The sequence below is a fragment of the Fusarium verticillioides genome, chromosome 11, assembly GCF_000149555.1.
Source record: "Fusarium verticillioides 7600 chromosome 11, whole genome shotgun sequence".
Taxonomy (NCBI): domain Eukaryota; kingdom Fungi; phylum Ascomycota; class Sordariomycetes; order Hypocreales; family Nectriaceae; genus Fusarium; species Fusarium verticillioides.
In genome coordinates this window covers 756,679-779,529 of record NC_031685.1, presented here as the reverse complement: position 1 = coordinate 779,529, position 22,851 = coordinate 756,679, and the positions used below count along the sequence as shown (strand labels likewise).

Genomic DNA, 22,851 nt, shown 5'->3' with positions numbered 1-22,851 from the left:
ATGACCAACAATAACTCGGCATTCAATGACCAACAATAACTCGGCATTCAATGACCAACAATAACTCGGCATTTTCGGTCTGACTTCCTTACGAATCTCCAAGATGAAACAAGTGCTTCTCTTGTTGGCACACCTCGCCTTGCCCTCACCATAAGGATGTAACCCTGTCCATCTTCAACATGCTAAACGGTCCGTGGTCAATTGTGGCTGCTTACCACTTTACGTGCTTGCACATGCTCCGATCGCCAAGTTTAGTAAACGGCTCAACAATTATTCTTTATCCATTAGCCTCCTCCCAGATGGTCTTTGCTTCTCAATTTCCATGCATAACACAGCCTAGACCTTCCAGTAATGGCTTAACTTCACCCTCTGTCGGAGCATTCTACCCCTGGATCGAGGCTTGGTCTCGCACGGCATCCTTACAAGGCTCTTAGCCGCATGAAATGATCGACGGTGCTCATTGACATGGTCGGCAGACGTATATCATCCCGAGAGTTCCACATTCAACTTGCTTTTCGCTAATCGAGGGGACTTCAATTGTCTTTTTCTACTTGTTGACGCTGCACGAAACATAATAGAATGCGGTCGAGGCAGCCTGATCTCTGGGCGGCCGAGTACATTACCTTTGCAGCTGCGACTATCTTCCTTATCCTGCGCATTGTCAGCCGAAGAATTACGGGGATCCGATTCTGGTGGGATGATTACTTTGCCTGTGCGAGTTATGTATGTTGATGGGCACTCGACTACTTGGGACTATCGCTAACAGACTCGAGGTCACCGCTGTTTGCTGGGGCATTGTGTTGCCTATCTGTACGACCCCTCCTCGACATCGACGTCGACAATCGCTGACTTCTCATAAGGGATTCACCATGGCTTCGGATTGCACGCGAAGGATGTAGAGGGCATGACCTTTACGGAAGCCAATTACACAACCAAGAAATATCTTTTTATAATGGAACACTTCTACGCCTTCACCCTCTTCTTCGCAAAGATCTCCATCCTCTCCTTCTACTGGCGCATGTTCCGTGTCGCAAACATCCAGATCTTCGTCTCAGTCTTGTTGATCTGCTCCATTCTCTGGATTCTCGTTCGTGTAAGCAAGCTCGAGCGACTACAAGACCTAAGCTCACATTATCCCAGACATTCCTGACGACATTCCACTGTTACCCCGTGCGAGCATTCTGGGATCCCACGGTAGAACATTTTACTTGCGCCATCAAGAGCAGTGACTTCTTCTTTGGTACTGTGCTTGCGCACGTTATGATCGACGTCGGCATCTTGATCCTGCCCATCGTCCAAATCCAGAAGCTTCAGCTCCCGACCCTGCAGAAGATTGCGATTATCTTCATGTTCATGTTTGGTATTCTGTAGGATCTCTCTCGGCATTCCCAACAATGGTTTGTGCTGATACATCTTCTAGGGTTTGCGTTGCTGGTCTCGTCATTGTCAGTGTCTCGGCATCATTCGACAACAAGTCAGTCGACATGACATGGCAATTGGCTCCTGTCATTATTTGGGCATCAGTTGAGGTCAACTTGGTGACAGTATCAAGTCAGTCTTACACTTCCGAGTCCCTTATATCTCTCACTAATATTTTGTAGCCTGTCTTCCCATCATCCGACCAGCCTGCCTCTATCTCTTCACGTGCACGAACCCCGTATCATCGATCAGATCCGGATCAAACAACTTCGGCAGCAACTATGGTCGAAGTCAAACCAAGCACTCAATTCGTCTTGGAACAATAGGGAAGGACGAGTCAAGCTCCACACACGAGCTCGCCAGAAGCGACCCAAGCGGGAGCGAATCTTTTAATTCAGAATTCGAGCACGAAGATCAGCGACATGGAAACATTGCTACTGTGACTGGTCCCGGTAGCACAGCTAATCTGGCGCATCCAGCGAGTGTTGGGGGTATCATGGTCAAAAACGAAACTGTGGTGCATGTGTCAAGGGCTAGGTCATCGAGATGAACATACACGGAACGGATTGGGCGGTTTCAGCGTTTGGGCAATACACGAAAAAAGGCGTTACGGTGGTGGCTTCAATCTTTTAACTAATTACATAAAATTATTAATTTCCACGACGCCGCTGTATCGCCGTTGGGTGTTCCATGACACTTCCCATTGCTCATAAGTGCACCTTGGCTTGGGTATTGATCCGGTTTTCGTAGCTTCATGGTAATCATGTTGATGCCAGGGGATACTGCATATTTGTTGGGAGTAAGGCTTTACCAGAGCTGGCGTACGGTGTCACTGAGACACATTTCTGACTGCGCTGTGTCGGTTGTGTAACATATTTGTCGACAAGATGGTCGGTTGTCAGCCCGGTCCCGATTCAGCATGGATACTGGCTGAGATATACAACGCGACCGGGCCTCGCCCCCAATAATGCTTCGTTTCACTCTTTGGCCAGTCAAACAGTCAAGCTAATTTATGACAATTTTGGGCAGATAGATATCGATGATCTAGTTCCTAGGCCCTGGCGATCTCATAATGGACAAGGTAAGAACAACAAAGTCTTGGACAGATAGGCAGTATTGTTCGAATAGGAGTAGCCCATGAAATGGCTATACGCGAAGAGACTGTTCAGCAGTCAAAGGCAAAGATGTCAAGTGCAAGCAGTCGCAAGAGTCAAAAGGTGAAAGGATCTCGAAGAATAAGAAAGAAACTTTTGAAGTCATATGCATTATGTTCTATCCGTTAAAAGCCAAAGGGCTCTCGGTATTAAGCTATTTACATGACAAAGGCAAGGGCCATAGGAAGTGCGAGGAGCATAGATCCAGCACTGACAAGAGAAGCTCCAGCAACAACGGGAACTTGGTCAGTGGGGGAGGGCTTGCCTCCAGTGATGGTTCCGTTTGAGGGAACGTTGTAGGTAGGCTGAGCACCTGGGCCAGCGTTACCAGGGGCCTGAGGGTTGGCAGGCTGCTCAGAGCCCTCAGTGGGTGAGGCACCAGAGTCGGTGGCAGTAGCCGGGACCCGGGTGAGGGTGGTGAAGGCACCAGGCTTCTGGGTACCAGTAGGCTGAGGAGCCTGGCCAGTGTGTCCCTGAATGATGGTGACAGTGGGAGCAGCAGGGGCGTGGATAGTGGTAGGAGCAACGAAGGTGCTGGTGACGAACTTGGTGCAAGGAATGATGGTGGTGACGTCCTGGGTGATGGTGACGAGGTCGATGGTGGTCTTAGCAGCATCGGGAGGAGAGGTAGGAGCGGGAGCAGAGCCGGTGTTACCGTTGTCAGAACCCTCACCAGGCTTGGAGTCACCGCCCTGGTTGGAACCGTTACCGCCCTCGACGGGAGTCTCAGGGACAGCAGTGGCAGTGGCGGGGCAGACGGTGGTGCGCTCGATGACAGTCTGGGTGACGATCTTCTGAGTGTAAGAGGCGGGGCAGTTGATGACAGAGGCAGCACAAGAGGTGATGGTGTAGACGTGAGTCTCGCGGATGGTGCTGGTGATCATGCCAGAAGCATCGGGAGCGGCAGTGACAGCAGGGGCAGAGGTCTCATCAGCATCAGATCCAGAGCCAGTGGTAACAGCAGGCTTGTCGGAGTCGGCGGATCCAGTGCTGGCAGGGAGGCTGCCAGACTCGGCGGGAACGTTGCCAGCGGAAGTAGCACCAGTGTTGCCACCAGCTGGACCAGAGGGAAGGTTGTAGTCAGAGCCACCAGTAGCAGAAGGGGAGTTGCCAGGAACGACGGTGGTGTAGCCCTCGGATCCGGAAACGACAGTTGTGAAACCCTCAGAGCCAGAGACGACAGTGGTGAAGCCAGCAGATCCAGAGACAACGGTAGTGTAGTCACCCTCAGAGCCGGAGAGAACAGTAGTGTAGCCCTCGGAGCCAGACACAACGGTAGTGAAACCAGTAGAGCCAGAGATGTAAGTAGTGAAGCCCTCGGAACCAGAGACAGTGACAGTGGCACCAGCGGTGTGAGTACCGAAGATGGCAGTGACATCACCACCGGCAGGAATGGTGTGAGTGGGAACGCCCTCAGGACCAGTGGGGATGGCACCAGAGACAGTGACATCGCCAGAAGCAGAGCCAGCAGGAACTTCAACGGAATCAGTGGCAACAGGCAGCTCAGCAGAGCCAGTCACGTCACCAGAGGCAGTAACAGCGGGAGCCTCGTATGAGGCAGAGTCGGAGGGGATTTCAGCACCAGTGGTAGCAACGGGGAGAGAGTCGGAGCCAGTGAGATCACCGGAAGCACCAGGGATGTCGACAGAGGCAGAAACATCAGGGACGCCGATGGAGCCAGAGAACTCAACAGAGTGGGTAACGCCAGCGGGAATGGTGATGTCGGCAGAAGCGCCACCAGTAGCAGTGATAGCACCGGAAGCAGAGATGGTAGGACCGCCGATGAAGCCACCCTTCTTGAAGTGACCGATGAAGCTGCCGCAAGTACCGCGGGTCTTCTGGGAGAAGGTAGACTTGATGCCCTTGGCGAGACCGACGGAGAGGTTGGGAATGAGACCGAAGAGACCGCCGCTGAAGTCGAACTTCTTGTCGATAGCGAGACCAAGGTTGCAGCCAAACTCACCAGTGACATCAATACCAGCGCTGGCACCGGCACCGCCGCCAATGGTAGCAGTGTAGTCGAAGAGAGAGAACCAGACACCGGCGCCGAAGCCAACATCAGCACCAGCCTTGCCACCGAGACCGAGAACAGGGATCTCGAGACCGCCGCCAATGCTGAGCTCAGAACGAAGACGGAGACCAAGCTGAAGATCGATACCAGCACCGAGCTCGACATCGGCACCGACACCAACGGGGAGAGCCTTGGTGACGAGACCCTCGAGAGAAGCGTGGATGACCTCCTTGGTGAGAAGAGAGATGTCGACGTAGGCAGACTCGGGGAACTTGACATAGACACCAGCAGAGAGGTCGATAGCCTTACCACAGCCAACAACGAGATCAATAGCGATGGCAGCCTCAATGGCAGCCTTCAGCTCAGCGTCAAGGCCGGGGATAGCAATGCCAAGCTTAGGGGCAGTGAAGAGTTCGACGGACTGGTGGACGGCAGCGGAAGCAGAGAGATCAATCTCGATGTAAGCAGAGATGCCACCGAGACCAACACGAACGTTGGGAGTAGTGAGGAAGTCAGCACCGCAAGCGAAGCCAATGTCACCAGTGATCTGGCAGCTGGGGAGGTTCAGGCCCAGGTTAACAGCGGGAGTAGTTGAGGTCTCGGGAGCGCAGATGCCCTGGAAGAGGATGTGATCCTTCCAGGCGTTGCCAATGCTGCAGGATGTACCAGTGTACCAGTCAGCACCACCGCCGGCGTTCCACTCGATGCCACCACCGAGGAGACCGCCGAGACCGATGCCAGCACCAAGGCCAGCGCCAGCTCCGATCTTACCTCCAACACCACCTCCAATCTTACCGCCAGCGCCACCCTTGATATCGCCCTCAAGGTGACCTCCAGCGCCAGCTCCAGCACCGGCACCAGCACCTCCTCCGATCTTACCGCCAACCTCACCACCGATTTCACCACCAACCTCGCCGCCAGCGCCGGCGCCAATCTTTCCACCGGCTCCAGCACCAGCACCGCCTTCAGCACCACCTCCAAGGTGGCCTTCAGCGCCGCCGCCAATGCTGCCACCGACTTTACCGCCAGCACTTCCGCCAGCACCAGCACCAGCTCCTGCACCGGCACCGGCACCGGCGCCAGCACCTCCACCAATCTTGCCGCCGACCTCACCACCGATTTCACCGCCGATCTTGCCACCAGCGCCAGCACCAACCTTTCCGCCGGCACCAGCACCAGCTCCGGCTCCAGCTTCACCTCCGATATGACCGGAGGCTCCACCGCTGAGGCTACCGCCAAGGTGACCACCAGCTCCGGCTCCTGCACCAGCACCAGCGCTACCACCGGCTCCGACTCCGAGATGGGCGTCAGCACCACCTGAGATCTCGCCGCCAGCAGAGCCTGATGCTCCACCACCGAGGAAAGTAGGAGTTGCTTCGCCCAGCGAAGCAAGAGCTCCCAGGGCAGGGATGAGTCCAGCAGAGAAACGCATGGCGTTAAACGAGTGTTGGGATGATGATAATAAAAAATAAAGATTTGTAGTTGTTGTTGTAGTTGTAGTTGCTTGAGCTTGTAAAGCGAGAGTGGTTGATAATAGTAGCGAGTGACTAAGAGAAACTCTGAAACGAAAGTAATAAGGAAATAAAAAAGAAAAGAGAGATACTAGGAAATAAGCAGATAGAACGACTGTTGATGCTGGAAAAGAAACTCGACATTGAAGCCGGCGATGAGCTTCCTTTTAAGCTGAGTTGAGAGCTCTCACGACGAGAGTCATGAGTGACAGGAAGTTGAGCACTGATGCTGGTCCGCACGACAGAGCTCGTCCTCGGTCAACTCGGATCCAGGGGTTTGAGCCATGACCTAGTGTCAATCCGATCGCCGCTCAGACGTTTCATGAGGTTCTACCGTAGGTTGGTGGTGACGGTGAAGGGCTTTGACGTTTGTTTGTTTCTTCCAAATTTAGCCGGCAGGGGTTCGAGTCAGTTGGGATGGATGTGAGCGAAGACACTACTGCAGTGCTGAAATTGTATGCATGACAACGAGATTGCATATCACATGTTGTTTGCCTGGTCTGAGTGAGCACTGGATTGACTGATCGGCTAGGTGTTGCCGCGTTGTTCGGCTATTCCTCGTCTCGATCTGTTATGAACATCATTGACCAGCATCTTCAGCTAACACATAAGGCAAAAAACGGCCGAGAATCACGACCAGGATTCAAGCTCGTCTACCGTAGTGGGAAAAGCGCTATGCCAAAGCGTAGAGTCAAGGCGTAAATCCACGATCTTCTCGGAATAGTTAGTTTCAGTTTTTGTTCCATAAAGATTCGTTTCAGGTGATTTCTTCTATAGATAGTGAGTTGACTTGGTCGAGGACCCCATCCGCAATCTTAAATGCATTTAGCTGAGAACGCCACCACCTGAACAAAACACCAATGCCGGATCGACGAAAAGTGGACTCTCCCCGGCCGATCCGTCTCGTTTTGATTGCTCCCTCGGCAACATTTCCCAGAAGAGGTTGAAACAGAAATCAGTGGGTAGCTTCTAGTGCGCAGTGGGCATCAAACGGCCCGCAGCCACAGAAGAGCTCTGGAGCTGTCAGGCAGAGCTGCTGAGCGATCACATCATGGCAGGGATGGCATTTGCGTTTTCACCTGAGATGGTAAAACAAACCATGGATGATGGGTGACGACAATAGAAAGTTTGGCGAAAGGGATGCCCGATTGGTCTTGTTGGTTTCTCAATCGAGAAGAAAAGCTCAAGGATGCAACTCCATCAAGATCAGATGCTACCCTACAGTCATGCATTTATGTGTTTATTGTTGATGACAATGCCATTGCGATGGAAGAAAAACGGCATTGTAAATCATGCGGTAGACGTCACTGAGATTCAGATGACAGGTCAACTCTATTATTCCATCTATGATGCTTGTTGCGTAATTCATTCATCACTACACTAACAGTCGCTTCGTTGGTTGTTAGGTGCATCTCCAAAAGTCATGACAATGGAACCATGATCCGCTATTGCCGACAAGCGAAAACAGCGACTCATTCATGATCTAATATTAAATTTCTGGTGGGCACGGCACGAAGCTCACCCTTGAAGCCAGCTCATCATTTAACGTATCCGTACACGACCCTATGAAACTTCAGCCCTGGAGGGTTGGTCTTCGCAACTGGGTACCTGAAAGGGGATGGAGGATTCTTTGGGATGGTCGGAGAATTTCTCACGGCTGTGGCGGGGTTTCAGATTTCGGCCAGCTCTGCCCCTGAGCTGAACACGACTTATCTTATCTCAATTGCCAAGGCTGAGAAAAACGAACGGAAAAATGTTTGATGCTGAGCTCGAACCCATGACCTTGGCGTCGTTTACTGGAGACACGAGAAACTCAAAGCGCGAGGCTGGAGAGATGGCTTCAGAGTCTATAGACTGCTTCGAGCATCATGTTCCTTTGATGGCTTGCTGAGACGAGGAATCTGATGTGACAGCCATCAATCAACCTTCATCCCAACGAAATAAACTTTTAACCTAACTTGTGTGCATAGACACAGTTATCGACGGCATCAACGCGCAATGCGAAATGCAAATGCCGATCTTGAACACAAGGGACATGCCAACAAGGTACAATGCGGCTGTGCAAATGTTTAGAGTGTTTGAGGTTGATGAAGTTCCCTACACCAACGAGCCAAAAATATCACTTGGACTCTATTGACCCTCATGACCACTGATCAGTGACAATTGCTTTTTCCTTTTCCATTTATAACTTGGTGTCGGGTGATGTTTCTATGCCGCTCATGCGATTGCTGCCACCAACCTTGTAGAGAAGTGTTTCCTACTCCATACTCGATGGTAATTTTGCTGACGAGCGAGGACTTTGACGTGCGATAAGATCAGGTCATAGCGGAATGAACACCGCTCGATGGTCGCACTAATTGCGGATGAATTTACTCCGTCAACTTGAAAGTTAATCTGCGGGACTGTCCGTGATAGCGGCAACCTCCGACGCCGATTGATTCACTTGTCCATCCGATAACCGGACGGACAAAAGTGATAGCGGCCCAAATGGCCAACCAGTAGAGGAGCCACTGATTCACCATTATTTTGTCGCGCAAACCTGAGCCAGTCTGTGCAACTCGACCTTCTGAAACTGGTCCGATCTGTCAGCCGCATTCCCGTAGATCGGTTGTTGACCTGCCCGACCATCCGTCCATCATCATCCAGCCATCTCTGTAGTCTGTACTCCGCAGTCTGCACAATGAATTGACTTCCGATGCTCGGTAGCCTTTATAGGCAAGTACCAAAAAAGATGGCTAATTCCGCATTCCCAATTGAATACCGTTGACCGTTGACGGATAAATCGGCATTGACCTACCAGGATCCATCCATCTCTCCCCTCAATCTCGATCAACTCCCATCAACAAATACAACACGACTCGCCCTCTCAATTCAATTGGCAAAACCTCACAAGATTATAGAGAGTCAAACATTCATGCTATGAAGCCTTTCAAACGGCATTGGCCGACATCTGCAACATCTTTCTCGCTACAGGTCCCTTTGTTGCCGATCAACACCCAGCAATGGGCCAACTCGCCTCCTCATTGGCTGCGACAAAAGGTCCTGGTAATAATCTGGCATACAATGCACGTGGGGTTCTTTGACGATACAGATCGCTGCTTATCAGCGTTACCACCTTGTCTGCTCCGTACACAACTGCTTCATCTGTCGACTTTGTCCGACACTAGAGAGGATAAACATTTCACTTGCCTCCCACGTGTATTTCGTAGTGGATTATAAGTATCGCTTGTATTTCTCGTAAACACTATTCGCTTTTTGTCGATCAATCTTAATTATAAGCTTCAAAATGACGTTCATCAAGGCTCTCATTCCTCTTGCGCTTTACCTTGCTGGAGCGCAGGCTAAGTCTTGCTCTGCTGGCGGTAAGCCCACCGCTGAGTTTTGCTCAAAGGATCTTCCACTGTCTTGCCACAACACTACTGCTGTTGAAGACACTTGCTGCTTCATTCCCGCCGGCCAGCTTCTTCAAACTCAATTCTGGGACAGCGACCCTGTCGCTGGACCTAAAGGTACACTCGACCAACGACTCACCATCTCAATTTCTTAAACTAACCAATACCAGACTCATGGACTATTCACGGTCTCTGGCCTGACTACTGCGACGGCACATATCCCCAGTTCTGCGACAAGTCCCGCGAGTACACCAACATCAAGGACCTCGTAACTAAGTTCCTCGGCAAAAAGACCGTGTCATACATGGACAAGTACTGGGTCAGCCAAGACGGCAATGACGAATCTCTCTGGGAGCACGAGTTCAGCAAGCACGGCACATGCATCAGCACCCTCGAGCCAAGCTGCTACACCAACTACGAGACCGGCGCTGAAGCCGCTGATTATGTCAAGAAGACCATCTCACTTTTCAAGACTCTTCCTACGTACAAGTGGCTTGCTGAGGCTGGAATCAAGCCTTCCAAGACAAAGACTTATACTGCTGATGAGATTGTGGATGCTTTGGCGGAACACCATGGTGCACGTGTCACCATCGGTTGCTCTAATGGCTCCTTGAGCGAGGTTTGGTACCATTTCAACGTCAAGGGCTCGCTGCAGGATGGCCAGTTTGTGTCTACTGAGCCTGATGGAAGCAAGAGCTCTTGCCCGGACACCGGTATCAAGTATGCCCCTAAGAAGTAAGCGACAAGCATCTCTTTGGGCCCTGTAAAATGAGTATGAATATGTATTCTGAATAGGCCATGATGACTATGAAAACAAATCTATATTATTATTAGGGCCGTGTGAACGTCGATTCATCCTCTCTAGAACGTTGCCTCGTAATACTTTCGTATCTTGTCACATTCCTCCATCAGCTCTCGGTCACAGTTAGCCTTGATGGCCTCCTCCCATATCGCCTTTTCAAGATCGTATCCCGCGACACTTTTGACCTTGTCCACGTCATCTCCAAAAAGTCGCGATAAAGTGCCGTCAGGACGCTCGGGTACTAGGCCTTCCAGTACCTGACTCGGATGCCTAGTATCAAATTTGACTCTGTTGAGATGGGCAAACATCGTACTCGTAATCTTGGCTTCGTCCTCGGCTATCCTAAGCTTTCCTTTCCTTGTTGATACGGATGTTTGGTTTCGTCCTTTTTGTGTTTGGAGCTTCCAGTCTTGCTCGGGATCAGCCTGCCAGATCCCGCTTCCCCAGTTGATTTTATTGGCGGTAATCATCGAAGCTGGCTTTGTGACCTGCCAGTAGGGGTTGCCCAGGACTAATGCGCTCTGCATGAAAGTCTCCTTGTCACCTGATCCCCAAGCACCCTGTGAATGAAGTTGATAGTAAAATTGAGGCCCGTAAAAGTTGTAGTATGCGGCGAGCAGGAGACTGTCTGCGTGTCTTGCTTTGTTGTACAGCATAACTCCTGACTCTGAACTTCTGGAGTCGAGAGTGACATTGGGAGCCTTGGCCCCCGCAATCTTGTAGAAGAGGGGAGATATAGTTGGCAGCCAAAAGTCGGGCCAGGTCACAAGCCCACGGCTCTTGTACGGTTCCACGGTGAGGAGATGGTCTGGGTTTCGAATAGGAAAGGCGTCGGAGTCAAGGAATAAGATATCTTGGAAGCTGGAGAAGATGACCGACAAAGGTTTGTACTGATACTTTTCAATCTTTGGTTGCTGGAGTGATGTCGTATTAGGCAATTTCAAGAAGTCGTCCATATTCAAGCATTGTACCTGCAGGCTGGAAAGTGTATTGTTACACTGTTCATATTCAGCCTCGCTTGCCGAATCGAGAAAGAGCTGAACTGGTAGACGTGATCCAACGTGTCGTAGCATCCGCACGGCTGTCCCTGCTACGCCAAACGCGGAGCCTTTGGCAGTGATGACGATGCCTTTGGTGTTGCGTTTGAACGGTACTTTGGGTGCCAAGTGTCGAAGACTTTGCACAAACTTTGCATGGTTCTCTTTCAATGATTCGACTTCCTCATCAGATACCTCGAGCCGGTCCGTGTGAATCTGCGCCTTTGAGCCATAAGGATCAAATTTGTCTCGCGATAGAGAATTAGGCGGTTTGATCTTATCACCATGAGGTTCCGCTGCGTAGAATTCCGTAACAAGGTTCTCCCAGAATCTCGTCGTCTGCTCAGTCGGTCCAGTAAATTGAGGCCCAGACTTTGGATTTGGAGGGGTTGTAGAGCCAGATTGAGTTTGGTTAGTTTGGGTGAGGCTTGGTGAGGAGACTCTTTTGTAGGCGACAGAGAGATCTGTCCAGAATTCCCAAAGGGTGAGGGCGCAGATGAAACAGACGAAAACGCCAAGAATTTTGACGAGACGATGGCGCGCGGTTACGACGCCGATCCATTTCCCGCTTTTGGAGGCGTCATCGCGCCAAGATCGAAGCATCGCGAGGGTTGAGCAATTGACTCTGGCTTCAGCGATGGTGTTGTTTGTTGGAACACGAGCTGTCCTTGACTGATATCAGTGAAAAAGGTGAGTGAATGTAGACTCGAGACCGCGCGATATCGTTATTTGCTGTTAATTAACGAGTATCATCGAAACTGGAGCTTGTCGAGTTTTCTAGTGGCGTTGAACACTTGTCGCGCATGGTCATATCGTGTCAAAAGTCACCCTTTCTTGCGTCGGATGATGTGTGAGAATGGTCCAGGAGTAGGTTCGTAAGTTTTGAGACGTCTTTTGAGGGTTTGTCGCAAACTCTGTAGGAGATCAAACGGTCATGGAGCAACAGCTCAAGAGAATCATGTGATTTGAACCATGGTATTTACATCAAAACAAAACAAGTGAGATACAATGAAGGGAAGAAGGTAGATGAGAGACGTGAAACGCTGCTGACAACCAGATCGGACCAAAATTAAATGAAAGGAGCTGTTGGGTTGGCTGTGCAGGCAGAGATCGTAAGCTTTCACGTGATTTATACGGAGCACAGCAGAGCATTACGCAATGTTGCCGCGTTTTCCGATACGTGCCACAATCCGATGTCTCAATGCAACGATCGATTGCTTGTTTTTTAGTGTCAGATTCTATTTATATGCATATCTTTTGGCACTCTGCATTTGTTGCCCTCTATTTATATTGTGTTACATATTGTCTCGCTCTCCAAGCGAAAGAAAACTTAACCTTGTAGGCCACAGTCATCCTATAAGGTAGAAAGAAACCTTTGCCTGACGTCATGATGTATCCCGCTCGTAAAACAAAAACATTTGCAAAACCCCGCATTCTATCAACGTTTCAGACAATTGGGCTCGTCTCCTCATCGATATTGATCCCAAAACCCTGGACAGCCATGGAATAGCTCTGATGAACAGCGTCACTAGCATAGACCCTCATCTCCTTCTCATAAGCCGCTGTGACACCTGGACTGTACCCGCCAGCTTCACGCAGCAATCGCCCAAGCAGCGCTGAATCACGAACAGCTGTGTTGGCGCCAATTCCGCCCGCAGGTGTCATCGAGTGAGCTGCATCGCCAATGACAGTTACGCGAGGCTCATTCTTCCACTCAGGTACACCCGATGGAGTCGAGCAGGTAATTTTCCAGAACGCAGCTTCACTCTCGTCCATGTTGTCAATTAGAGATTTGAACTTTGGGTCCCAGTCTTTGGCAATTGACTTTGCGATGTCGGCTGCGACTTTTCCGACAATCGCGTAGTTGTCGTTCGGCGCCCGAATAACACCTGGGGCGCCGCCCATGGTCCAGCCGAAACTCACATCTGGGTTGTTCATATCCCTGGAGCGAACATTTGTCATGAGAAAGGCGTGGCCGTCGGGACGTGTATCGTCGCGTAGTCGGAAGACTCCCTCGCCGAGCTGCTTGAATGCTGTTGTTGGAGCTTGGCCGTGAATACCCCTCGCGCCAGTGTCGTACACTTTCAACTTCCCGCCTGAGACTTGTCTCGCAACTTTGGAGTAGATGCCTTCACCGCCGACGAGCATAGATCCTTCGATGGACTTTGTTCCGTCGGAGAAGATGGCGCGAACACCATCGTCGGTTAATTCGTAGCCTGTGACATTCTTGCCCCATTCAATATAGTCTTTGCAACCCTCTGCGAAAATTCTTCTCATATCACCTCTAGCAATACCGACGATCTTTCCATCTCGCGATGAGAGATTCTCTGCCACGACATGTTCAGTTTGCTCTCCAGTGACTACATCGAATGATCGGAATCCACCACCGCCCGTCTTTCCGCAAGCATCCCAGAAATGCTGCCATGTCTTCCCATCGAGGACAGACTCAATAGCATCGAGACCCTCCGCTGAAAGACGGAGCCTGTACCCTTGTGCGCGAAAGATGAAAGATTCATCACGCTCAAAAATCTTGAACGGGATCCTGGATTGCTTGAGAGATTGCGCCAGTAGCAATGAAGCAAGGCCGGAGCCTGAAATGAGGATGGGCTTCGTGACTGACATGCTGTGCTGTTGATGAATTGAGGTTCACAGCGGGCCAGGCTACGATGGAATGCAACGTCTAGATAAGTACCTGCTCAAGCGCCAGCGTTCTTGGCAGGCGTCTGTGGCACATCTGAGGCTGACAAACATCGTGGAGTCTACCGCGCGCTATGGTGCAATTCTGAGATCCGAGATAAGGTTGAAGGCTTCAACAAGACGACATATGCACTTCGGAACATTCGCTGTGTCCGGAACTTCCGAAGGGCGGGCCTGATAAAACATTGGACATTTGTAAGCTGACATGTTCACTGTTATTCCCGTAAATAATCATCAGTCAGCCTGAATCATCGGTCAATCCGACGTTGTAAGGGACAAGTTGTGTATCAATTGAGTCACTGAAGTATCTGGAATTGTGATGTTGTGATTATTGACTGCGTTTGGTAATGAGCTGTGCAACTTTGTCCGCCTGCTGAATAACCTCCGCCATCTCACCTCCGCTTAGCACTGGGCTGATAGAGCAGATTCTCAAGACGACCCTCCCTCGTAGCTTTGTAGTCAGAATCAATCCAACGTTGTTTTCAACTAAACGCTTTGAGATCGCAGTGTTCAATTCATCCAACTCCTCCTCAGTCTTTTCCGCAGATACATATCGGAATGTTACAATCGCCATACTCGCTCGACTTGTGAGTTCCCAATCTGACAACTTCAAAATCTCTGTTTCAGCAATTTCTGCCAGATGAAACCCGTGATCGATCATCTTCCCAAATCTTTCCACGCCGAGGACTCGTAGGGTGAACCATAGTTTCAGCGCTCTCGAAGGACGTGTTAGTTCCATGCCAAGATTCCAAAAGTTGGGCATCTCTTCGTCATCGAGCGCATCGCGAAGATAGTCGCCATCGTTGATGAAAACCTTGGCCAAGTTGATCCTGTTTCTTACAAGAATGAGGCTACAGCTGTATGTCTGGAACAACCATTTGTGTGCATCCCAAGAGATACTGTCTGCCAGTCCAAGACCGTTGGTGACGGAGCTTCGAGTTGCAGCTAGAGAAGCGGACGCGCCGTATGCACCATCGATATGGAGCCAGATCTTCTCTTCATCGCGTAACTGGGCGAGTGCCCCCAAGGGATCGATGCTTCCAGTGTTTGTTGTCCCGCATGTTGCGACGATTATAAAAGGCTTGAGCCCTGCTTCCCGGTCCGCTTTGATAGCATCTCTCAGGGCGCTCACGTTCATTTGAAAGCATCCATTCGTCGGAACAACTCGTATTTGACTTCTCCTGATACCAATAATGCGGAGGGCTTTCTTGACAGAATGATGTGTCTGATCAGAGAGATATGCGACGCCCAGGTGTTCAGTATCGGGCTCCAATATACAATCTCTTGCAAGCACCATGCCACTCATGTTTGCCATAGAGCCCCCTGAGACAAAGATACCTCCAGACGTGTCTGGAAATCCGACTTTGGCTGACAACCATTGCAGCAGCGTCTGCTCAACAACAGCTACACCAGAGCCCTGCAGTCTCGATCCAGCAAAAGAGTTAAAAGCGCTGGACAGGCAATCGCCTATCCAAGAAAGTGGTGAGACAGGCGCTGGAATAAAGCAGAAAGCCTTGGGATGGTTCATTCGCATTCGATAGTCAGAGATGGTGAACACATCCTCAATGGTAGCCTCCACGGAGTGAGCATCGCCTGGAGTACTGATTTCTTTGAGTAGAGAGACATCGGCCCCTTGGGCTACTCGCAATAGAGGGTCTTCGCTAACCTTCTGGGTGGTCTGGAAGATCCGATCGAAGGCAGCCTGGAAGGTAGAGCTTAGAGAGTCTAGTTCTGCACCTTGGTCTGGGGGATCAAAAGAGTTCATCGTATTGCTGTGAAGATCTTGATAAGTAGCACAACTCTGGGGAGTTGGGCTCTTATATGCTAATTACGTTTTGGAGCGACTCGGCGGGCATTACATGAAAGACATTTGAAGGGCGCAAAAATGACCGAGTTAAACATGGTTTCCCCACCTTTTGTCATTGACGCCACGGCGAAGCATCAGTAGCCAAGCCCCCAGACATTTTTGTGCTTTATCTCCGAAGACGCTTCGCCGCTTTTACAGCCGTAGTTCAGACATGTCGATGAGTAGCAAGGTCAACATGGAACATTGTATTCTTGACTGTCAAGTGTGCGTCAAGTCAGACTATTATAATCACTTTATCGCCGGCTAGTGATCGGATTCCAAAAGTGCGCCCTACTACATGATGGAAACACTGTAGCCGGGGCGATTGGCATTGTAAGCTTCATCTACTAAGCACTAACATCAGCTGAACCCTCAGTCGCCATTTTGACAACCATCTCGTTGAACAGATCCCACCACTCAAGATTCGGAACAGACCGAACTCGCGGATCAGGCATCACCAATGTTATGTTAAGCTTCCCGGAAAATGTCCAAGCCCATGTTTGAGCTGAGTATGAAACTGTCAGTCTCGTTGTAGAACAAGAACGCTTGAGAAGCAGGAATATTGCACTTACGTCCAAACAAGTTGCTAACTCGCGAATAAAACGAAAAGTCGTCAATTTGCAGTGCAGGCTTATCATTTGGGTCTGGAGATCCGTATGACCTTGGGAGATGATGTCCGTCCAAAAGACCTGCTGATGACAGAGGAGTAAACATGCCAGGCGGTCTATCGATATTGTTAGAAGAAGTGATGGTTGTGATGGCAATCTACCGAGGAGACTTACGAAGGCAGCAGGCCGGCTTTCATCGCTTCCATTGCGTGCGCAACACCACCAAAGGCAGCTGGGCCTTGAGTCCAATCCACATGCTCACTCAAGTTGCTATTGACCGCCTCATCTGTCGCTTGACCAACATTTCGGGTAACTTCCCAAACAATGTTTCTCCAGGTCTCGTCTCCAATAATAGCATCCTGGTTCTTGAGATATGAACTCACGTCAAAGGGGGACACAAGGAAAGTAGTCGCCATGACGGGCCCGATGTAGGCTGCCTCTTGACATATCTCGCTCAATCTAGTCTTCGTAGAAGCCGAATGACCCTGATTGCCACCGAAAGATGTCTGCCGCAGCCTGTTGCTCACGCAGATAGGTGCCGCCGTCATTCGGGTCACATCTTCAGGAGGAAAGGTTTTGAGGAGTGCAAGCGCTTGCAAGGCTGTCAATAGTGCCGTTACAGTAACTCCATGCTCCTTGCAAAGCTTAAAGACAGTTTGCGTCGTCTCTTGCGACAAAATCTGCCTTTTCACGGAATAGTCGGTGTCAGGTCGGCCCTTTGCTGGTTCTTGCGAGATAGGGCAGAGAGTGATGTTGGCGAGATTGGCGCCAAGAAGCTGCGCTGCCTTTTCTCGAGACTCGACAATCAATGGAGTGTCTCCAATAGGATCACGGAGAAAGTCAAGATAGCAAGGGTGCAGAGAAGAATGAGATGCATCTTTGTATGAGAGCGATAGCACTTTGGTGGTACTCAGGCCGTCTGCAAGTTTGCTGAGAAGATTGTTAAGGATAGCCGCACCACTCCAGAAATCGTTCAATGCATGATTATAGCGGATTGCAAGGGAAAAAGTCCTTGGCTCAGAGGAAGAAGAAACAAGGGAGACGTGGATTAGATGGTCTCCGAGCTCAAAGCTGATGCGTTTCTCTGGGGTCGAGTAGAAGTCGTCCGTGAGTAGCTTCAAGCCCTCTTGAGCTGACTTTTCAGTATAGAGAACGGTAGTCCTCTGCTTAATCCTCTCCGATAAGTCATCGCCTGATGCGAGAGGACAGTAGACGAAGTCTCGAGATTTTGCGACCGCTGACTCTTCTTCGCCACGCTCGATGACTGCCAGGAGGGAGGGCTTCTCAAGACAAACGCGCAATACTGATTTGCTGAACCAAGTCTCAACATCGATTTTGCTGGTCATCTGGGACGCGTAAGACGGAGCAATCGTGAAGATGACAGCGCCCATCCATTCAGTCCAACCATCGATCTCGAGCCACTGGTCGAACATGCGCTCGGGTCCGATGAGCGGCCGGCTCCAGAGGCCGTCGCTTCGTTGCTTCCATGGAGAGACCTTGGGCATTATGAATTATTCTTTAAAGTTGTAGAAATGGGCAATGTGATGTTGGAGTCAACATCGCCAACCCCGCTAATTGCTGTTCTTTTGGCTGCGCCATGATCGTCGCTTATGTTGTCGAATTAGTGCCAAGAGGAGACTAAATTCTCACGACATACCTCAGCAACCCACTGAAGAGTATCGTGCTATTTGCTGCTCCGTAGCAGTATGGGATCCTTGCATTCTGGTGGCCGTGCTTCCCGTTCATGATGAGCCACGAGACTTGATCACGTCGCCATGTTCTCACCGTGTATATAGTCAGCTTGCTTCTGTGGCGGAACACATTCGAAACAGAGGATATCACTGAACATCAAGGAACGCAATACCTTACCTAGCGATAGCGAAGTGACCAATATTTCGGGATAGTGTAGCAGAATACAATGTTATCTAAAATACTATTTCAGATATAAATTATAATGAACCATCGCTAGCTTCTCCTTGTAGAGTCCATCTTCACCGGAAATGCCCCGGTCTTACTTTTTCGCTGGTTCGGTTCGGTAGTCGGAATGCGGGCTTTTCCGTATGAACCGAACGAACCTCGAATCTAGCCTCAATATTCATGACATTGTTTTGCGCTCTTCGTTTCAGATCGATATCTATAGAAGTCCAATTGTTGGTAATCATTTGTGAAACATTCTCGAGTTCACAGTCTCTTGTTAGACCCCGGCAGGCCTCCCCGCAGTATCGTCGCATCCGCGCTGGCTTCACTTCTGTGCGATAGCGATTGAGAAATTAACTAGACCAACAGCTTGCTGCATCCACGGAAAAGTCTGACTGCTCTGCATCATCAGTGACCCTCATTCATGCCGATCTACTCGCGCGATCCCGAATACAGCCTTTGAAGAGGCAGGACAAGGATTCAGAAATGTCGACAAAGCGGGGTACATCAACAACAAAGGGTCGAGATGACTCTGGACGTCAAGGAACGAGCAAAACACAGAAAAGCTCAATTCTGACTCCTACCACTATGGCCATCGGAGTACTTGCCATTGGTGTCATGATTCCCTATAGTCTCGGCCTCTTCGGTGAGGCTCAGGCAAAGCCTACTGCCATTGACCCTGCCAAGCTACCAGCTACGGCCCAGATAATCGACCAGAAAAGCTTCAATGTTCTGGAGCATGTCCCTCCACCGAAAGAAGCCAATGCTACTACTGTGAGTTAGCACCAACATGCGTATGACCTATGCTGACATAGTGATAGAGGTTCCTCTGGCCAGGAGTTACCTATGAATCCCTTACTGAACGACCATTCCATGTTTATGATGCGGAGTTCCTCAATATAATTGGAGGCAATCCAACATTGACTCTTCTCGCTACTTCAGAGAAAGATCCCATCTTTCATGAAGCTGTTGTATGGTTCGTAAACCCCGTGCACGACCTAGCATTCAACAACTAATCCGAGGTGATATAGGAACCCTCCGACTGAAGAAGTTTTCTTTGTACAGAACGCAGGTGATCCAGACGCTGGAACAGGACTTGCAAAGTCATCTGTCATCCAAAAGATTTCTTTGGCCGAAGCTGAAGCTCTGAAGAATGGATCGCACACGGAGAGCCAAGTCAAGATTACGGTCGTTGACTCTGATCCCCAAGTCATCAACCCCAACGGTAAGTATAGCCTCTATACCTTAAGGAGTCCCCATTGCTCATGAATCACAGGTGGAACGAACTATAAGGGCCAGATCATCTTCGCAGGTGAGGGGCAAGGCGATGAGATACCTTCAGCTTTATATCTGATGAACCCTGAAGCACCGTACAATACTACAAGTAAGCACTCCTTTGGATTCTTCTGCTCAGAAAACCGCTTACTGGGCCATTTAGGGCTTGTGAACAACTTCTTTGGCAGGCAATTCAACTCCCTTAACGATGTCTCTGTCAATCCACGCAACGGTGATATTTACTTCACAGATACCATGTATGGCTACTGGCAGTACTTTCGTCCTGTGCCTGGACTGCAAAACCAAGTCTATCGCTTCGACCCAGATACTGGAGCGTTGACCGTTGTTGCGGATGGCTTCGTCGCTCCAAATGGTGAGGCAACGGAAATTGCAACAATATTCAGGTGAGGTGGTTACTGACGATTAGCGAACAACAGGACTCACTTTCTCGCCTGATGGACTTCACGCTTATGTTACAGATACTGGCATAAGCAATGGACTATTCGGGCAGAACTACACTCGTCCCGCCTCTATGTAAGCCTTCACTTTGGTAGTGACAGTCAGACGTCTGATAGTGATAATAGTTACCGATTCGATGTACAAAACGATGGTACATGGGACAACCGTAAGACATTTGCCTTCACAGCAGCTCGTCTACCTGATGGTAAGCATGATTAGCTATTTCTTACTGCTAGCAGATATGGTTCCAAGAGGCGAGAAGTATGCTGATTGTTTTGGACTCTAGGAATTCACTGTGATTCTAAAGGCAACGTCTACGCGGGCTGCGGCGATGGCGTGCATGTCTGGAATCAATCCGGAAAGCTTATTGGGAAGATTTACACAGGAATCAATGCAGCCAACTTCCAATTCGCTGGTAAGGGACGTATGGTTATCATGGGGAGGACAAAACTGTTCTATGCTACTATTGCTGCTTCTGGAGCACCATTAAGTTGAGCCATTGACATGATCCGGTGTCTTGACACAGGATCTTGATTTCAGAGTGAAGCCTCAATTATAGGCCTCCTGCTGCTTGGCTCTTTTACGAGGCTCGGAGATACAATATTTCATGCGCAAAATAACAGGTTTCTGCGTGTTGAGGGAGTTACATAGACATGGAATAGTAACTGAATTACCAGAACAAGCCAGGAAGTTGTCAATATCAAGCTTTAAGCTTAGTGATCAATCATCATGGGTTACATCGTGATCAGGACAGGGCGGCAAAGCTCTCGGCCCCGAGCATCCATCCAGGTATCTGTCGATCCTTCACAAGGCTGTGCAGCTGATGCCGATCAATCAGGGGATGCTGACCGAAGCATCTCTGCCTGGTACGACAAAAGAATCCTATGATGATCATGGCCTTGATTGTGACGTCGGACAATAAATCTGTTTGCCGTAGGTCCAGGTTCATGCATGAATGTTAGAATCCTTGGTGTTTAGTCCAAATTGGAACTTGGAACGGGATGAAAAGGTCCCTTGCAGAGTGACATTCAATGCCTTTGATCAGCGAGAGAGTGGAGTTGAAACAGAACACGACTTGCCTGTTTTGACTACGCCGCTTACTTCTGACGTCAGATCAGTTTATAAGGCAGAACTAACTGTTCGTACAGCAGACCACTAACACCAAGTAGGTAGGTCGGTATGTGCAGCAAAGAAGATACCAGCCAAAAGAACGGCGGCATCAAGACATGAAACTTACAGAAAAGAATGGAAACCGCATTGATTTTATGTTCACAAGACTTTCTACACAATGATATTATCAATAATAGCTCTTGCAAAGAATTGTGCTGTAGTAAAACCGCCCCCAATTCAACGCAGCCTCACAAACGTCCCGTCGACCCACGTGCCTGTCGATCAGTCTTGGCTTCAACCCGCCTCAGCATAGAAAACCCGACTGTGCAGCACAGAATCGACCATGATGTAATTGACTCTCCAATACGTTTCAAGCAGGCAGTGCTGAAACAATCCTTCCAGAAAGAAGTACCGTGGATAGACTGGAAGGATGCACTTTCACTGGCCTAACATATCACACAGACCGTATCCACTAGCACTGCCGGCAGCTGATCTTGAGCAACATACCCGTCAACTGCATAACTTTCTTGCGACGTCGCCGCTGACAAGATTATGATCAACATGGACGCAACGCTCTTGCCCAAGATGTGCAGAGCTGAACCTCCATGGACGAGCCGCGATCAAGGTTGTGGATCGTAAAATGTTGATCTACTCAAGACGAGAACCTGTCCCCAAGAGCTTCGGACAAGTATAAGTACGACACCATCCACCCTCGCTTTAACTCCATCTCACCAACTCTTCACCTCTCATCACAACATCAAACCAACAGCCACCATGCAGAACAAGTTCATCAGTGCCGCCACCCTCCTGAGTGCCATGGCCTCAGTCCAGGCATCTCCCGTTTCTATCTCCAAGCGAGACGTTCTCACAGCCCTTCCTGGAGGCGCTTCTGACATTGAGAACAAGTTCCAGCCTGCTCTTGACTTCGACAGCGACGGCTGCTACCAGACCGCCGCCATCGATCCCTCTGGCAACTTGAATCCTGGTCATGGTGCCACTGGTACTCCCCAGGGAGACTGTCGTGATCCTCCACAGCTTGACAACAGCAACACCTATTCTCGCAAGCGCTGCAACAATGGCTTCTGTGCTATTATGTTAGTCTCTCTCTTCAACCTCAAAAACGAGGGCTTCTTCATTTCGTCATTTCGGTGTACATGCTAACATTGGACCTCAAAGGTATGAGACCTACTACGAGAAAGACCAAGCCGTTGGTGGTAGCTTTCTTGGAGGTCACCGCCACGACTGGGAGAACATCGTCGTTTTCACCCAGGGTGACAATGTCGTCCGCGTGGCTCCCTCGTGCCACGGCAAATACGACGGCGCAAGCAACAAGTTTCCCAGCGACGGAAGCGCCCCTCTTCTCGTCTATCACAAAGACGGTGCCGGAACTCACTGCTACCGCTTCGCCAACGACGACGACCAGGCCAACCCCGAGAACCCTACTGGTTCTTTCTTCAAGGCTCCTCTTGTTGGTTGGGATAACTGGCCTGATGTTGGCCTGCGAGACAAGATGCTGCAGAACTGGAGTGGTGGCGTTGGACCTAAGCTGGATGATGAATTTGGTGACTCGCTCAAGGCAAGCGGCTGGTGATGGTGTTCAGGGCTTCGATCCT

At 50.0% G+C, this 22,851-nt stretch overlaps 9 protein-coding genes across 9 annotated transcripts; 4 read left to right on the top strand and 5 right to left on the bottom strand.

Moving 5' to 3' along the window:
* Positions 1 to 579: 579 nt before the first annotated feature.
* Positions 580 to 1,969, top strand: FVEG_10934 (hypothetical protein; the record flags this gene model as incomplete). The annotated part of the gene is made up of 6 exons (XM_018900097.1): positions 580 to 723; positions 774 to 810; positions 861 to 1,087; positions 1,141 to 1,367; positions 1,421 to 1,551; positions 1,602 to 1,969. 6 exons carry the CDS (start codon positions 580 to 582, stop codon positions 1,967 to 1,969), a joined length of 1,134 nt encoding a protein of 377 aa, XP_018758312.1.
* Positions 1,970 to 2,570: 601 nt separating this feature from the next.
* On the bottom strand, positions 2,571 to 6,744 carry FVEG_10935 (hypothetical protein). Its single transcript, XM_018900098.1, has one exon. It carries the CDS (start codon positions 6,014 to 6,016, stop codon positions 2,732 to 2,734), a length of 3,285 nt encoding a protein of 1,094 aa, XP_018758313.1. The 5' UTR covers positions 6,017 to 6,744; the 3' UTR covers positions 2,571 to 2,731.
* A 1,920-nt stretch (positions 6,745 to 8,664) lies between these two features.
* FVEG_10936 (ribonuclease T2 family protein) lies at positions 8,665 to 10,323 on the top strand. The gene is made up of 2 exons (XM_018900099.1): positions 8,665 to 9,604; positions 9,658 to 10,323. Exons 1-2 carry the CDS (start codon positions 9,382 to 9,384, stop codon positions 10,224 to 10,226), a joined length of 792 nt encoding a protein of 263 aa, XP_018758314.1. The 5' UTR covers positions 8,665 to 9,381; the 3' UTR covers positions 10,227 to 10,323.
* A 25-nt stretch (positions 10,324 to 10,348) lies between these two features.
* FVEG_10937 (hypothetical protein) lies at positions 10,349 to 11,929 on the bottom strand (the record flags this gene model as incomplete). Its single annotated transcript, XM_018900100.1, has 1 exon — positions 10,349 to 11,929. One exon carries the CDS (start codon positions 11,927 to 11,929, stop codon positions 10,349 to 10,351), a length of 1,581 nt encoding a protein of 526 aa, XP_018758315.1.
* An 843-nt stretch (positions 11,930 to 12,772) lies between these two features.
* FVEG_10938 (hypothetical protein) lies at positions 12,773 to 13,948 on the bottom strand (the record flags this gene model as incomplete). Its single annotated transcript, XM_018900101.1, has 1 exon — positions 12,773 to 13,948. The coding sequence occupies one exon, from the start codon at positions 13,946 to 13,948 to the stop codon at positions 12,773 to 12,775; it is 1,176 nt and encodes a 391-aa protein (XP_018758316.1).
* A 383-nt stretch (positions 13,949 to 14,331) lies between these two features.
* On the bottom strand, positions 14,332 to 15,788 carry FVEG_16927 (hypothetical protein; the record flags this gene model as incomplete). Its single annotated transcript, XM_018906164.1, has 1 exon — positions 14,332 to 15,788. One exon carries the CDS (start codon positions 15,786 to 15,788, stop codon positions 14,352 to 14,354), a length of 1,437 nt encoding a protein of 478 aa, XP_018758317.1. The 3' UTR covers positions 14,332 to 14,351.
* Positions 15,789 to 16,216: 428 nt separating this feature from the next.
* Positions 16,217 to 17,982, bottom strand: FVEG_10939 (hypothetical protein; the record flags this gene model as incomplete). Its single annotated transcript, XM_018900102.1, has 3 exons — positions 16,217 to 16,374; positions 16,442 to 16,593; positions 16,652 to 17,982. 3 exons carry the CDS (start codon positions 17,980 to 17,982, stop codon positions 16,217 to 16,219), a joined length of 1,641 nt encoding a protein of 546 aa, XP_018758318.1.
* A 568-nt stretch (positions 17,983 to 18,550) lies between these two features.
* FVEG_10940 (gluconolactonase) lies at positions 18,551 to 20,833 on the top strand. Its single transcript, XM_018900103.1, has 8 exons — positions 18,551 to 19,168; positions 19,216 to 19,370; positions 19,426 to 19,619; positions 19,671 to 19,778; positions 19,833 to 20,042; positions 20,107 to 20,203; positions 20,254 to 20,333; positions 20,415 to 20,833. The coding sequence occupies exons 1-8, from the start codon at positions 18,881 to 18,883 to the stop codon at positions 20,621 to 20,623; spliced, it is 1,341 nt and encodes a 446-aa protein (XP_018758319.1). The 5' UTR covers positions 18,551 to 18,880; the 3' UTR covers positions 20,624 to 20,833.
* A 1,145-nt stretch (positions 20,834 to 21,978) lies between these two features.
* Positions 21,979 to 22,841, top strand: FVEG_10941 (hypothetical protein). The gene is made up of 2 exons (XM_018900104.1): positions 21,979 to 22,332; positions 22,415 to 22,841. Exons 1-2 carry the CDS (start codon positions 22,013 to 22,015, stop codon positions 22,827 to 22,829), a joined length of 735 nt encoding a protein of 244 aa, XP_018758320.1. The 5' UTR covers positions 21,979 to 22,012; the 3' UTR covers positions 22,830 to 22,841.
* The last annotated feature ends 10 nt before the right edge of the window (positions 22,842 to 22,851 follow it).